Source organism: Esox lucius, chromosome 21 (assembly GCF_011004845.1).
Source record: "Esox lucius isolate fEsoLuc1 chromosome 21, fEsoLuc1.pri, whole genome shotgun sequence".
NCBI classification, from domain to species: Eukaryota; Metazoa; Chordata; class Actinopteri; order Esociformes; family Esocidae; genus Esox; species Esox lucius.
In genome coordinates, this window is record NC_047589.1 from 31,863,775 (window position 1) to 31,879,427 (window position 15,653).

The following is a 15,653-nucleotide window of genomic DNA, read 5'->3' on the forward strand; positions in this document are numbered from 1 at the left end:
ACCACCCATGCATTTATTCTGCAGCCCAGGACACTGCAACCTGCACATTCAGCACGCCTAACGTGATGGACACCCTGAGGAAGTCGAGCGGACACTCTGTCAGACCTCATCTTTCTCGCAGCCATGGACAGGGAGAAGAGGAGTAGGAAAGAGAGCAGAGGAGACAGAGGGAGTGACAAAAACCCCCAGTGTGACTCTGAAGTTCATCAGTCTGAATTAGTTGGTTTTTACACGACAATAGTTTGTTAGCGTTTTTTACCTTTCTTTTGCATCTGATCCACAGTTGGGTTGGTTGTGAACAGTCGCCATAAACCGTATTAGTGACTGTCTGACTCAGGGCATTTTATGAAATACAGAGTAGCCAAAGCCTAACTTAAAGGGATCGTTCATCCAAAATTCATATTACTATCAAAGTCCACTTCACAAACGATAGTCCTGAAGACACAGTCATTTTTTTCCAATGATCCATTATTCAGCTCTGTCCCAGTCTGCAGTCTGTTGTATTCTTCAAAATAAAGTTGTAATTTTCATGATATAATTCTCATTTTCAAATAAACGGGTACTTCCTCTGTTTACCGGTTAGTTTTGTCAACAATTGTATAAATCCACGTGTTCTTTTGGGAAAAATAAGTATATAAATTACAGTAAACTATTGTATTCGCTAGCTAGAAAGCAAGTTAACTATTTCGTCTTTGATATTCACCTCACACAGTCTAACTTTATTTGCTTGAGAAACAAAGGAAAATACGTATATATTATGTCTGAGTCTGAATACGAGCAGGAAGAAATTATTCGGGGATAAAGCCATACTTGTTCTAACCATAATACGCTGATGAATTGACCAAATAGAAGCTTTGCCAGCAGCTAAAGAGGGGTGGTGTTGAACAGGTTAATCTCCAATCCTTGCCCAGAACATCCAGAGGCAATATGCATTTTGTGTATTATAACATAGAAAATTGAATTGTTACTTACAATCTGTCTTGTCTCCACGGGTTGAACTGGGTAACTCGATGGAATTGCATTAGCCTTTAGTCTTCTTCTACGTGAACATGGGTCCAAATTCACGCTCACCTCAATGACATCATTGCCGAAGAACAGAAGCTGTGTATGGTGGCTATAGGAAATATTTTGCTAGTGCCAGTTTGAAATCAGCCAATGGCGCCAGTTAAAAAAAAAAATCGATGCTACCACGACAGATTACTGAAAGTAGTTTGAAGTGTTTTGGAGTTATTTTTTGCTTGCAATGCAGCTTTGCAATAAAGGCAAGAACCGCTTCAATTCATGAATTTGGTACTAATAATGGTAATTACAGACTGGGACAGAGCTGAATAATGGTTTGTTTAAAAAAATGACTATGTATATTCAGGAATATCATTTGGTAAGTGGACTTATAAGTGGAAAAATTTACTTGTAAGTGGGAAAATATGAATTGTGCACAAACTATCCCTTTAACTTGATCTCAGAAACGTTCTGTGAGTAGTACTGAAAATTGCATATTCCCTTCAGTATAGGGCAGCCATTTTTTCGTGCAAGTTGTAGGTAAACCAATGTAAAAGGAATATGAAGATTAATCCATTTTAGTTAATTTGACATTTGTCTAAGTGAATGTGCTTAAAAAAACTGATTTCAATCTTCAACCTTTATCCAACTAATTTCCAGTGAGACTGACTGATCAGTTTATATTATGCAAACATATCAGAAATGTATTCGGGTCCTAAACCATTCAGAGATTTATAAACTAAAAGCACCACTTTGAAATCTATTCTGTAACTGACTGGAAGCCTGACTGAAATTTGACAAAGAGACCGCTTGAGGTCACAAAATTGCTGAGTTGGTTGAAGACAACCTTCTCAATGATCTTGGCTATAAAAGGTAGATTTGATACAGGTCTATAGCTGTTCATTATAGATGCATCCAGTGTTCTCTTTTTTAATAGGGGCTTTATGGCAGCTGTTTTTAGTAAAGCACAGAGTCCTTGTATTTAGACAGTAGGAAGAGCAAGACGTGCTCATGAAGAGCGAAACTAATCAAAGGAACAAGCCTAGACTGATTGAGACCAATAGACATATTTTGCTCAAAGGTCAGCTATTTTGTATGATGTTGTCACACCTTCTTGCCTTTACAAAAGGAGGTTATTCTGGGCTGCACCTCAGAGACATTTCAGTGGTAACCTTGTTGCTATGTTTTCTCTCTCCTTGCAAGTTTCATAAAACTGTTACTGTGCCAACTGACTTTTTTTCTCTATACCTATTTATTATGGGTCCTACATAGTGGATTTCCATCACAGTTACACCTCTACCCTGACCAGTTACGCCTCTACCCTGACCAGTTACGCCTCTACCCTGACCTGTTACGCCTCTACCCTGACCTGTTACGCCTCTACCCTGACCTGTTACGTCTCTACCTGGACCTGTTACACCTCTACCCTGACCAGTTACCCCACTACCCTGACCTGTTACGCCTCTACCCTGACCTGTTACGCCTCTACCCTGACCTGTTACGTCTCTACCCTGACCTGTTACGTCTCGACCCTGACCTGTTACGTCTCGACCCTGACCTGTTACGTCTCGACCCTGACCTGTTACGTCTCTACCCTGGCCAAGCTAATTTAACCATAAGGTCACTGATTCAGCAGTGACGATCACCTCCATGGTCAATGTATCTCTTCTACTGGGAACTAACGATCACCTAGCAGGACTGAGTTAGCAAGTAATGACTGAACAACAGTCTGGTGCGCCTGTTTACGTGGCACTGTTCCTCTCTGTCTACAGTCTGCATTTCATCCACTCTCTCCTCTTCACTAGACTTCACAATAAGGATACAAACTCAGCACTGACCTTGAGGTGTACACACACATATCAGCTTTGACCTCTCCTGATCCATTCAGAGAGTTGTCCAACATTTCAGTCACAAAGCACTTCCAAAGGCCCTGGGAACCTGGTTAGGATAAACCTGGTTAGGATAAACCTGGTTAGGATAAACAGCATCATGGACTCTGTCAAGAGCTAGTCACTGCCAGAAGGCTAAAAATGGGTAATCGGTGCTTCAGAAGGACAATGAGCCAAAGCATGCCTCTAGATCCACCCAAAATTGTCTAACTGACCACATGTCTCACTGATCAAACTTTTGCAATGGTCACCCCACTCCCCTGACCTAAACCCCATTAAAAACCTGTGGGGGTTGAATATGAGAGTCCACAAGCAAGGACCAAGGACTGAAGGATCTGGAGAGATTCTGCATGGATGAATGGTCTCAAATACCTGGGGAGAGGGGTACACCAAACACTACATGCAGAGGTGCCAATAATTGACAAGTGACATGTTTTGGGTGGAATTTATATTTATTTTGTGATTAATAATTAGACCTCATCTCTTTCTTTATATACTTTACACAGTTTTCATTATTAGGGAAGCTATTGCCAGTATAAGGTTTAGAACACATTACAAAGCCTATGGTTGTAATTAGGACAATAATATAATGAACAGGAAAATCTATTTTGAATGACTAATTCAACCGAGAGCAGTCAGCTGTGGATCACAGAGTGCTGAGGACAGAATACATACAGTTGTGCTCATAAGTTTGCAGACCCTGGCAGATATTGTGAAATTTGGCATTGATTTTGAAAATGTGACTGATCATGCAAAGAAAATGTATTTTATTTAGGGATAGTGATCATATGAAGCCATTTATTATCACATAGTTGTTAGGCTCCTTTTTAAATTATAATGATAACAGAAATCACCCAAACGGCTCTGATCAAAAGTTTACATACCGTTGAATGTTTGGCCTTTTTACAGACACACAAGGTGACACACCCAGGTGAAAATGGCAATTAAAGGTGAATTTCCCACACCTGTGGCTTTTTAAATAGCAATTTGTGTCTGTGTATGAATAGACAATGACTTTGTTAGCTCTCATGTGGATGCACTGAGCAGGCTAAAATAACTGTAAAAAGACCTGCGTAACAAGGTAATGGAACTTTATAAAGATTGATAAGGATATAAAAAGATTTCCAATGCCTTGCAAATGCCAGTCAGTACTGTTCAATCACTTATAAAAAAGTGGAACATTTTGGGATCTCTTGATACCAAGCCAAGGTCAGGTAGACCAAAAAAGATTTCAGCTAAAATTGCCAGAATTAATAGTTCGGGATACAAAGAAAAACCCACAGGTAACCTCAGGAGAAATACAGGCTGCTCTGGAAAAAGACGGTGTGGTTGTTTCAAGGAGCACAATACGACAATACTTGAACAAAAATGAGCTGCATGGTAGAGTTGCCAGAAAGAAGCCTTTACTGTGCCAGTGCCACAAAAAAGCCTGGTTACAATATGCCCAACAACACCTTGACACACCTCACAGCTTCTAGCACACTGTAATTTGGAGTGGCAAGACCAAAATAGATCTTTAAGGTCACAACCATAAGCATTATGTTTGGAGTGGGGTCAACAAGGCCTATAGTGAACAGAATACCATCCCCACTGTGAAACATGGTGGTGGCTCACTGATGTTTTTGGGGTGTGTGAGCTCTAAAGGCATGGGGAATCTTGTGAAAATGTATGGCAAGATGAATGCAGCATGTTATCAGTTAATACTGGCAGACAATTTGCATTCTTCTTCATGAAAGCTGCATGGGACACTCTTGGACTTTCCAGCACGACAATGACCCTAAGCACAAGGCCAAGTTGACCGTCCAGTGGTTACAGCAGAAAATGGTGAAGGTTCTAGAGTGGCCATCACAGTCTCCTGACCTTAATATCATCGAGCCACTCTGGGGAGATCTCAAACGTCCGAAGACTTTGCATGACCTGGAGGCATGTTGCCAAGATGAATGAGCAGCTATACCACCAGCAAGAATTAGGGGCCTCAAAGACAACTATTACAAAAGACTGCACACGGTCATTAATGCTAAAGGGGGCAAAACACAGCATTAAGAACTTAGGGTATGCAGACTTTTGAACAGGGGTCATTAAATTTTTTTCTTTGTTGCCATGTTTTGTTTTATGATTGTGCCATTCTGTGACCTACAGTTGAATCCCATAAGAAAAACATGTGTTTTTCCTGCTCAGTCATGCTTTCTTTACAAATGGTACATTTATTACCAACTGTCCAATGGTATGCAAAAGTTTGAGCACAACTGTATGCACACAGTCTGAGGGTTGGGTATTTTTTTGAGGATTTGGTATTATTTTAAGGGTTTAGTATTAATCTGAGGGTTTGTAATTAATCTGAGAATTTGGTGTTAACCTGAGGGTTTGGTATTACTCTAAGGGTTTAGTATTAACCAACGGGTTTGATGTTATTATTTTTTTTCAATTATCTTCAGCATTTTGACTGTATCATCAACGCATCTGTAAATTCGAAACTTTGGCTCCCAGAAACAACATAAACAACAAATCTAAGGATTTCGATATTAATATAAGGGCTTGGTATTAATCTGGCAGTTCGGTATTAACCTGAGGTTTTGGTATTAACCTGAGGGTTTGGCATCAATCTGAGGGTTGGTATTAATCTGGCAGTTTGGTATTAACCTCAGGGTTTGGTATTAATCTGGGGTTTGCTTTTAATCTCAGAGTCTGGTATTAATTTAGGGGTTTAGACTTGAAGATGCACATGCACGCAATGTGGTCCATAATGACGAAATGCATCTGATTGGTTGTTAGTGTTTAGTTATAACAATCAGTCTATGATGATGAAATGTATCTGATTGGATGTTAGTGTCTAGTTATAAATCAGATCTGTTCTGAAATACTGTAATAGAATCTTCTCTCATATCTGAGCCTGTCTTTCTCAATACTAATTATCATAATATCAATACTAATGCTTATCATATCATCAATACTAATTCTAATCATTTCATCAATACTAATTATCATAATATCAATACTACTGCTTATCATATCATCAATACTAATTCTAATCATTTCATCAATACTAATTATCATAATATCAATACTACTGCTTATCATATCATCAATACTAATTCTTATCATTTCATCAATACCAATTCTTATCATAAAATCAATACTACTGCTTATCATAATATCAGTACTACTGCTTATAATATCATCAATACTAATTATTATCATAATATCAATACTACTGCTTATCATATCATCAATACTAATTCTTATCATTTCATCAATACCAATTCTTATCATAATATCAATACTACTGCTTATCATAATATCAGTACTACTGCTTATAATATCATCAATACTAATTATTAACATAATATCAATACTACTGCTTATCATATAATCAATACTAATTCTTATTATAATATCAATACTCTCTTATTATATTATCATTATCTCTTATCAGCTACAACAGAGGAAGTTCTCACTTATTCACACACACATGCACACAAACAGGCACATTTACACACACATGCACACAAACAGGCACATTCACACACACATCTTAGCTAAAAGCAGGGGGGGGGGGGGGTTGTAAAGCATCTGCTTTAAATCTGCCCTCTCTACGTCTCTATAAAAAAAAACTGATAATCAGAAAGGGTCTCTGGAGGGATGTATTTATCCTGTTAAACATCCTAAAACATCCCTCTTCACAGAGACAGAGCTGCCAGAGAAAGGGCTTTGATACACACAGACGTCTCTGTCATTTACCTGACACTCTTCTCTACAGCCACTTAATTAGGGTTAAGAGTTTTGCTCAAGGGCTGAATTGATAGAAGCTGTTTGAAAGAGTTGAGCTGCAACAATGTTTGAAAAAGTCCATAGAGATTGAAAAAGGATTACACCAAACAGGCAATATGAGTGGAAGGTATTCAGACCTTCACTTTCTCTACATTCTTCTTTGAAACTCCCCTCAAGCTGATTTGATGGGGAGCATTTGTAAAATCCAATCTTCAAGTCTCCCCACAGATGTTCAGTGGAGCTCAAGTCCAGGCTTTGTCCAGGCCACTCAAAGACATTCACAGACTTGTCCCAATGCCAATCCAGGGTGCTTGACTGAGTAATGTGTTCGTGCTGAAAATCTTTTTTTCTCTGAATTACGTTTTCTTTAAGGTCCTTTCTTTTTTGCTCCGTTCATCCTTCCCTCAATCCTGACCAGTCTCCCAGATCTGGTAGCTGACTTGCTGAGAAGCATCCCCATAGCATGATGTTCCCACCACCACCATAATTCACCGTATGGTCTTATACCGTCTTATTATCCAGGTGGTGAGTGGTATCTTGTTTTCACCAGATGTAGTGCTCTCACAGTTTCCACCAAAATAGTTAGATTTTGGGCTCATCAGGCCAGAGAATATTTTTCCTCATGCTCTCACAGTTCTTCACGCAGCATGTAAAATTCAGCAGGTGCAGGTGTCTGATATAAGCCAGTTTAACGTTATATGCCTTTTACTAAGAGTGGCTTCCGTCTAGCCGCTGGACCATAAAGACCTGATTGTTAGAGTGCTGAACAGATGGTTGTCCTTCTGTTTCCATCGCTGCCGAGAAACTCTGAAGCTCTGTTAGAGTGGGTTCTTTGTCACCTCTTTGACCAAATCCTTATCGCCCAGTTACTTAGTTTGGCAGGACAGGCAGTTCTAGGATGATTGCTCCGACATGCACTGTGAAGAGTTGGACCTGCATAGCCAGGTGTGTGCCTTTCCAAATCATGTCCAATCAGTTACGTTTTCCACAGGGGGAAATCAAGTTCTAGAGACTCTCAAGGATGATTCAAGGACACAGGATGGATCTGGTGTTCAAACAAAGGGTCTGGATTCATCAGAGAAACCCCTTTTTAATTTTCAATAAATTGGCACAAAGTCCTAAAAACATGTTTTTGCTTTGTCACTAAATCCTTCTGGTGACATGAACTTTATAACCAATGCTTTAGCTATTAAAAATGTGCCTTTGGTAGAGAGGGTGTTATGTGTTCAAGCCTCAGTGGTTAAGTAATTTCACTTTTTTCTACAATTCCACTTCTAACTGAGGGCTAAACTTATCAAACCTTTAAAGGGGTAATGTGTGCACATTGATGGCAAAAAAAATACACCACTGTTCAAAAGTGTGTTTGCTTAGAAATGTCCTTTTTTTCCATGAAAACATAAATGGAATTAGTGAATAGGAAATATAGCAAAATGAACAGAAGATATATTAGCAATTTTGAAATTTGGCAATTGAAATAATAGTTCTGTTCTTCAAACTTTGCTTTCATCAAATAATCCTCCATTTGCAGCAATTACATCCTTAGAGGAAACTCAATTATAGACTTTGGTATTCTAGTTATGAATTTGTTGAGGTAATCTGAAGAGATTTCACCCGATGCTGCCTGAAGCACCTCCCACAAGTTGGATTGGCTTGATCGGCACTTTTTACATACCAATACATTCAAGCTGCTCCCACAACAGCTCAGTACAGTTCAAAAGCTTCCTGTAGTCGCCCCTTCACTGTTGAAGTTGAGACTGATGTTTTGCGGGTACTATTTAATGAAGCTAATATTTGAGGGCCTGCGAGTTGTCTGTTTCTATTGTACGAGATCTTCAGTTTCTTGGCAATTTCTCATATGGAATGGCCTTCTCAGAACAAGAATAGACTGACAAAAGTTATTAAAAAAGTTATTTGCTTTTGGCCATTTTGAGCCTGTAATCAAACCCACAATTGCTAATGCTCCAGATACTGAAGCAGCCTAAAGAAGGCACAACAGTTTTCAACAGTGCAAACATAATTGCAAAATTGTTTTGTAATGATCAATTAGCTTTTTTAAATGATAAACTTGGATTAGCAAACACAATGTGCCATTAGAACACAGGACTGATGGTTGCTGATAATGGACATCTGTACACCTATGTAGATATTTGATTGAAAATCAGTCCTTTCCAGCTGTAACAGTAATTTACAACATTAACAATGTCTATACTGTACTTCTGATCATTTCAATGTTATTATAATGGACAAAAATATAAAAGTAGTGTTCAGGTAACCTCTACTAACAACAGACCATACTGATAGGAAATCCCTACTGACAGGAGCTGAGGCTGACAGGAGACCATAGTGACAGGAGACGATGCTGAGTTTGATTGCTGACAGCTAATTTCAAGAAACAAAGTCTTCAACTGAAATCCTCACCATCATCCCAAACATACCCTCACCATAATCCAAGTTAAAGTAGTGGAAAAAATAAGGAAGTAGTTATATAACAAGTCTAGAGCTGAGCTGTATGGTCAGTTGAGCTGTATGGTCAGTTGAGCTTGTTTCAGAAAGGTATTTGTCGGACTTGTTCACCTCAGGGGCAGCAATTAGCAACAGCACCTATCCTATGATCTGAGTTTAGTTTCCAAGGGAAAGAGGGTTGAGGAGAGTGGGGCCCGAGAGCAGAGATGTCTGGAGGAGTTTTGCTGCTCCACTCTGGAATGGCTGCACTTGTCACAAGGACTAAACAGAACAGTACAGGCCTAACTCAGCAAAGATAGAGATAAAGGACAGAGAGAGAGAGAGAAGGAGGGAGGGAGGGGAAAGTGAAGGAGAGGGGCAAGAGAAGGTAGGGCTGAGATAGGTGAGGGAGAGAGGGAGGACAGAGAAGAGGAAAGGAGAGAGAGGTTGAGGGAGAAATAAAGGGTGAAGGAGAGAGAGGAAAGAGAGAAGGAAAGGGGAGAGTGAGAGGGTGAGGGAGAGAAAGAGGAAGGAAGGCTCAAAGTCAAGGGTAGGCAGGAAGGAATGTACTGAATAGGTGGTTACATAAATGTCTCAGTCAGTACCCTGTGAGAACAGATTGAGAAAAGGAGTCACAGAAAGAAAGAAAGAAAGAAAGGGAGAGAGAAAGAGATAGATGGGGGAGAGATTGTGAGAGGGAGGAAAAAGGGAGGGAAAAAAGGGAGGGGAGAGGGATTAAGAGAGAGTATCAAGGCATATTTACATAAAGAGGGTATCATTTTGGAAATTGTATGGCCATGGCAACTATTTTGTGAAAAGGTAGTTTTGTACTTCTGCTATTTACTTCTTCCATCCACTGTTTGTAATGTTTACAACTTTGACTTTAAAGAAAGGTAAAGTGACATGTGTTCTATGATTACTATAAGGAAGAAACCATCTGGAAACAGAAGTGAATTGCCTTTCGAAAATAGCAGTAAAATCTGGGAAAATTATCTTGGGCACATCCATGTTTACAAACCGAAGAAAGATCACATTCTGTTTCACATCAGCCAGTGGAATGAACCTATTTGTCTCTTTCTCAAAACACCATCTTAGAGGTTTAGCCTACCTTCAGTTCTTGTTGTAAAACCTGAAAAAGGCAGCAGAGAGACATAGCTACAGACTCAGCCTAGCCATCTAAACACCAGAACTATGTCATCTCCACTAGAGCTCAGCACAAAAACACTGGGGTGGTTGACCTCAGGAATCACCTTCCACCTCTCCCCATTGAGATTGAGGGGTCAGCTGACTCATTCAAATTCCTGGGGTCCATCATCTCCTACAATCTCAAGTGGGAGATCAACAAAACAGTGATCACCAAAAATGCACAGCAGAGAATATAACAGCTTCAGCTTCAATAGAACCCAGAGGCCATCCTGACTTTGAGGCCACCCTGACCCAGAGGCCACTCTCTGGTTTGGGTTTGTGTCTGGAAACTGCAGAGAACTACACAACAAGCGGCCATCTGCTGTCCATCCATGTCCGACGTGACTCAGGTCATACAAGTAAATATTGTACGTGAAGTTTTAATATATTCTGTATGTGTTATCAACCTTTAGAGGCACCAGTGCACCAAGTATAATTATGTTGTACTTAAAGAGGCTAATGATCACAGAGCTAACACCAAGCTAATGATCCTAGAGCTAACCAAGAGCCAGCACCAGGCTAATGATCCTAGAGCTAACCCAGTGTTAGCACTGGGCTAATCAGGCAAGTCACTAATAAAAAAATAAAGAAATGATAAAAAAATGATTTACAACAAGACTGGCAAAAGGCCTCCTGTATGGATTGGGTATTGGGATGAAATAAAAATAAATGTGTTTTAGACGTGCATTTTTGGAATGTCCTTTCTGCACTCTTGCATGTCACGCTGTCATTGAGGAGAACTGTGCTTATTGTCAACTGGCCTCCTTTATTCCTCACAAATATAAGATTTCTTAATATTGCAGGCAGTGCAATTTTCCATAGACTTACAACAGGATGCATGCAGCCTATAAAGGTTCTTACAAATGTACATGTGAAGTAGACAGACTCAGGTCTAATCATATGTTTTCAGGCGAAACTAAGGGAAGTGAACCAAGTTCTTTGTGGTCAATCATTTAGAGATGCTTACCAGTCTCCACGCCAATGACGATGACTAGTTAAGGCGCTGAACAAGCCCATAGACCAGACCGTTTAGATAAGGTGCCTATCCCATCAATAATTACGCAACTCACTTCATTCAGATACTGTGTCCACTCAAAACATTATTGTGAACCCTGAACTTTGACAACACCTGGTCCAGAGTAAATGGCTGACCTGCAGCCTCTGTAATGAATTCCACTGATACAGGAACCAGTCAGAGAAAATATAATAATAAGTCAGATAATATAATAATTCAGACAACTTAACTATAAAATCTGGTCGACAAAGACCCTACAAAACAAATGACTAGTTGACAAAATGTGTTCAGCCCTGGTTCTGCCCATGTTCAGCCTTATACAAATACACAAAGGCACTCATAGGATGCCTCGCTTCAGCCCGATGCAAATCATAAAGGCACCCATAGGATGCCCCGCTTCAGCCCGATGCAAATCATAAAGGCACCCATAGGATGCCCCGCTTCAGCCCGATGCAAATCATAAAGGCACCCATAAGATGCCCCGCTTCAGCCCGATGCAAATCATAAAGGCACCCATAAGATGCCCCGCTTCAGCCCGATGCAAATCATAAAGGCACCCATAAGATGCCCCGCTTCAGCCCGATGCAAATCATAAAGGCACTCATAGGATGCCCCGCTTCAGCCCGATGCAAATCATAAAGGCACTCATAGGATGCCCCGCTTCAGCCCGATGCAAATCATAAAGGCACTCATAGGATGCCCCGCTTCAGCCCGATGCAAATCATAAAGGCACTCATAGGATGCCCCGCTTCAGCCCGATGCAAATCATAAAGGCACTCATAGGATGCCCCGCTTCAGCCCGATGCAAATCATAAAGGCACTCATAGGATGCCCCGCTTCAGCCCGATGCAAATCATAAAGGAACCAATAGGTTGTCCCTTGTTAGTGTTTAACGCCCACCTCCTTGCTAGTTCTTCCCACTCGGGTTCACCACAGTGTGCGTTCTAAAACAGGTTATTTATTTAGTTATGGCCCTAGTGCTAACACCAGCCTGATGGCTAACCCAGTGCTAACACCAGCCTGATGGCTAACCCAGTGCTAACACCAGCCTGATGGCTAACCCAGTGCTAGCACCAGCCTAACAGCATCAGGGAGTGTGGGCAGGCTAACCCCGATGACCTGACCCAGATATTAACCAGAGTTAGAGCCTCCTATACAACCAGATGTGATGCACCATGGGATTACACCACCACTCCCTCCCTCCATACGCCCCTCCACAAACACTCTCTCCCTCCCTCCATCCACCCCTCCACACACTCATACTCTCTCTCTCCCCACAGCCATCCACATGCTGTTCTAATGAGTTTCCCTAAAATGACCCTGAAGTTCATCTACTCTGCCCCATCTACAGACCTCTCTACCCACCATCGACCCTGTCCCGTATACAGACCTCTCTACCCACCATCTACTCTGCCCCATCTACAGACCTCTCTACCCACCATCGACCCTGTCCCGTATACAGACCTCTCTACCCACCATCTACTCTGTCCCATCTACAGACCTCTCTACCCACCATCTACCCTGTCCCGTCTACAGACCTCTCTACCCACCATCTACCCTGTCCCGTCTACAGACCTCTCTACCCACCATCGACCCTGTCCCGTATACAGACCTCTCTACCCACCATCTACCCTGTCCCGTATACAGACCTCTCTACCCACCATCTACTCTGTCCCATCTACAGACCTCTCTACCCACCATCTACTCTGTCCCATCTACAGACCTCTCTACCCACCATCTACTCTGTCCCATCTACAGACCCCTCTACCCTCCATCTACCCTGTCTCGTCTACAGACCCCTCTACCCTGTCTCGTCTACAGACCCATCTACCCTCCATCTACCCTGCCCCGTCTACAGACCCCTCTACCCTCCATCTACCCTGTCCCGTCTACAGACCCCTCTACCCTCCATCTACCCTGCCCCGTCTACAGACCCATCTACCCTCCATCTACCCTGTCCCGTCTACAGACCCCTCTACCCTCCATCTACCCTGTCCCGTCTACAGACCCCTCTACCCTCCATCTACCCTGTCCCGTCTACAGACCCCTCTACCCTCCATCTACCCTGTCCCGTCTACAGACCCCTCTACCCTCCATCTACCCTGTCCCGTCTACAGACCCCTCTACCCTCCATCTACCCTGTCCCGTCTACAGACCCCTCTACCCTCCATCTACCCTGTCCCGTCTACAGACCCCTCTACCCTCCATCTACCCTGTCTCGTCTACAGACCCCTCTACCCTGTCCCGTCTACAGACCCCTCTACCCTCCATCTACCCTGCCCCGTCTACAGACCCCTCTACCCTCCATCTACCCTGTCCCGTCTACAGACCCCTCTACCCTCCATCTTCCCTGTCCTGTCTACAGACCTCTCTACCCTCCATCTACCCTGTCCCATCTAGAGACCTCTCTACCCTCCATCTACCCTGTCCTGTCTACAGACCTCTTTAACCTCCATCTTCTCTCCATTAAATCCCCTTCACGTCATTCCCTGCCTCTCTCATCTCACTGTCTCTCTCTCTGCGGTCTGTCTGTATCTACCAAATCTCCCTCTTCTGTTATCACATTCTCTGTTAATCACATTCTTTTAGGGTTTTTATTTGACATCCAGAGTAACAGAAACAACACAGGGATATGGTTAAACAACTCCATTAAGACAAATTACTACGTTGTTGTTACTGTTATGTCTGTGTTATTATACATACTTAACTCAATTTGACCCATCTGACATTGCTCATGAATTACTATAATAAAGTTAGAATGTATTTAAGTTGTAGAGCATATGAAAAGAACATAAATAAGGACCAACTTAAGCCTTGTTTACACAAATTAACAGACTACTAAAGAAGTATGTTATGAAATATATACTCTCCTCTCCTGATAAGTTACAGAGTTAAGCTCAATCAGTGATCTTCCTTTCTTAGCTCTTCTGTGAAATTTGTGATTGAGGTGACAGTAGGAGCGAGGAAAGGATTGGCAGTGTTTTAGGACTGTAACATGAAGCGTTATGCTAATTTATCAGGGCCAGCCAGCCAGTAGGCAGATGTCGTGTGGGGTCACGATGTTATTGAAGTTCAGACAGCGACAGACTCCTGCAACTGGAGACCACCATGTCAGAACCGTCGGACTGCGCCTTTCGTGCTGCATGGTACTGTATAGGTGTATCTAGTATCAATGCTACACTTAATATAAACACAGACCGCTGTATTTTCACCTTAGTGGTCGGATTAGTTTCACTCTCGGTCTGTAAATATGCACCCGTCACAACCTGATCTTTGCAGAGATGTCCTGATATGAAAGAATTTAACTCTTTCTCTGCAACAATGTAGCTATTGTAGCCACTGAATTCTTGTAATAGCTCCATTTTTTTAAATTGCGTTCCATGCAAGTTGCAAACTTCACTATGAAGCAGTAAATGCATCAAGAAGCATAGATGACAAATGATGTAACAGTGTGGGAAAGAACTACTTTAAGTCAAGTTTTATCCGCCTAGCTAAGTAGCTCAAATGTGCAAGAGCTCAAGAAGGGACATAAAAATAAACATAACCACATCGCTTTACTGTACCATTTTGATCCGAGGTTTCGAGGCACAGCGGAGTCCCAATATAACTCCTTCTGCATCGGACTTCTGTTCGCCATGAAAATGTTCGTTGGATTTTCACATTTCTTCAGTTTTTTCTTCTCTTCAGTCTTTTTTCGCCGTGCTAGCATTCAGACAGACAAAAATGCAGAGGCTGCTTTTGCAGAAGGAAGTGGTGATTGGAGCTCAGGGATCATATGGGCTTTTGTGAGACTTTTAAAGGGACACAGCACTGTATATTAAACATTCAAACCCACAAGATTACAATTCCTGAACTTTAATTTGTGATTAGTAAATCAGGCCGTCAAATACTAATAAGCGCAGAAGTGCGCGTCTTCAGTTGGTGCGCTCCCGAGATGGGCATGACGTAACGCAGACGGACATGACAGGATAGATTAGTGTATCCCTTTCTCTTTCTCACTGCCTTTGTGTTTGCAGTTCTATCACAAGTATTGATCCTCAGTAATAAAAAGGTAAAATAGATTCCGCACAGTATCTCAGCAACAGCCTGATATTACACCCCAGCGTCACTTCTTAAGCAACAGAGCTAGTGAAAAAGGGGGAGCAAGTAAGTGAATAAAACAAGAAAGAGTGAGAATAAAGGAGATAACAGGAGATAGCATTAGAGAGAAGACGAAAGGTGAGATTGGTCTCAGCTTACCAGAGGTTATCACTGTGGCCCTGAGGTAGGACACCGCCAGACAGTGTCATATAGCTCTTTCTAATAAACAGTAAAGACATGCAGTTTACAGTAGCAATGCCTTTGAATGAAGAGCA

The 15,653-nt window shown here is 41.7% G+C and overlaps 1 protein-coding gene across 2 annotated transcripts in view; it reads right to left on the minus strand.

The window, feature by feature from the left end:
* Positions 1-15,039, minus strand: part of zbtb47b (zinc finger and BTB domain containing 47b) — a 35,621-nt gene extending 20,582 nt beyond the window's left edge. The window contains exon 1 of one of the 2 annotated variants that reach the window (XM_029116347.2): positions 14,862-15,039. In XM_029116347.2, the coding sequence (XP_028972180.2) occupies positions 14,862-14,864 (3 nt within the window). In that variant the 5' untranslated portion in view covers positions 14,865-15,039. Of the gene's footprint in view, positions 1-2,837; positions 2,863-14,861 lie in introns of those variants that run through there. The other variant, XM_029116348.2, reaches the window with a different exon arrangement.
* Positions 15,040-15,653: the final 614 nt, after the last annotated feature.